The sequence below is a fragment of the Cystoisospora suis genome, assembly GCF_002600585.1.
Source record: "Cystoisospora suis strain Wien I chromosome Unknown contig_9378, whole genome shotgun sequence".
In the NCBI taxonomy this organism is placed as follows: domain Eukaryota; phylum Apicomplexa; class Conoidasida; order Eucoccidiorida; family Sarcocystidae; genus Cystoisospora; species Cystoisospora suis.
In genome coordinates, this window is record NW_027162153.1 from 1 (window position 1) to 1,341 (window position 1,341).

The 1,341-nt window shown below is 40.9% G+C and overlaps 1 protein-coding gene across 1 annotated transcript; it reads right to left on the bottom strand.

The window, feature by feature from the left end:
- Positions 1-71: 71 nt before the first annotated feature.
- CSUI_011025 (uncharacterized protein) lies at positions 72-1,231 on the bottom strand (the record flags this gene model as incomplete). The annotated part of the gene is made up of 3 exons (XM_068071126.1): positions 1,161-1,231; positions 501-586; positions 72-226 (listed from the first exon to the last, which is right to left on the bottom strand). Coding segments are annotated over exons 1-3 (264 nt in total), but the record flags the coding sequence as incomplete, so codon positions are not given.
- Between the last annotated feature and the right edge of the window lie 110 nt (positions 1,232-1,341).

Genomic DNA, 1,341 nt, shown 5'->3' on the forward strand with positions numbered 1-1,341 from the left:
GATGGAGAAGGAGAAGAAGAAGAAGAGTTGGGAGGCCATGTGGGGACTGGAAGAAAGAACCCCGGGAGACCGTCTGCTTGGGTTGGCATACCGAAGGGCGCAAAGAAGTAGTTCGAGTTAAGACTGTTGCCATCATTCTTCAGAAAACCTTCTCCCTTTCTCACGCGACTTCGAGACACCCGAGGGAGAGCGTCAGCCACACTATGATCTTGGTACCGAATGGCCCCTGCTCGCCACGAAGAAAAGACACACAACAAAGAAAAAGGAAAGCAAAAGAATAAAGATGGAGAGACAGAAAGAAAGAACGAAAGAGTGAGAAAGAAAGGACAAGATATATCAACGTTGAACATCTATATATATATATACATATATGGAGGCTATGAGATAATGGAGAGGTCTTTATTCAGCGCAGATGATGTAGGTGAGGAGGCCAATTCAAAGGACACCGATCAGAGACATACGCATCTCTCCAAAGAAAGACTGAGAAAGAAAGAAAGTACCTCTTCCTCGATCAGCTGCGACTCCTCGTGGATCTTGTAAGCAGAGAGCGGGTGGAGGACCTGACGCTTTCCCTACGTATTCGCCACTAAACATACAAAGGAGAAAAAGAAGAAAGAGAGAAAGAAACGTCATCTCTTACAAGAACGAAACTCTCTTTCTGAAAGAGAAGAAGAAGAGAGAAAGGAATGTCTTGACGAAAAGATTCATGCCGTCTGCTACATAAGAATTATGGCACAAAGAAAAAGACGAGAGCGAGAGGGATAGAAAAAGAAACAAAGAAAGAGAGAAGTAAGTAGTGGAGGTAGTATTAGAAGGTATGAGGTGGAAGAAACGAGGTGTACATACACAGAAATGCACATACACCCGTTCATACACACATACAAGATGTCTTAAGCACAACTTTCCTATTGATAGAGTTTGAAAAGAAAGAGAGAGCGAAGAAGGAGAAAGAAGAAAAGAAGAAGAAGATGAAAAACTAAAGATGAGAGTTCAACCGAACAAAGAAAGAAAACTCAAAGCTCCACCTTACAGACTGTGGAACGTCTACATAGAAAGAGAGAAAGAACGAAAACAGTGAAGAGAGAGAAAAGAAGAAGACGAACGATAAAACATCTCTAGACTCGTATGCCTTCTTCTTCTTCTTGTCTTGTTCTTTTTACCTTGAGTCATAAATCTTTCTCATTACCGCCTTTCCCTCTTCATCTCCTCCTCCCCCTCTTTTCGGAGACGCCTGCAATACATAGATAGATAGATAGATTAAAGATAGATAGATAGATAGATAGATTAAAGATAGATAGATAGATAGATTAAAGATAGATAGATAGATAGATTAAAGATAGA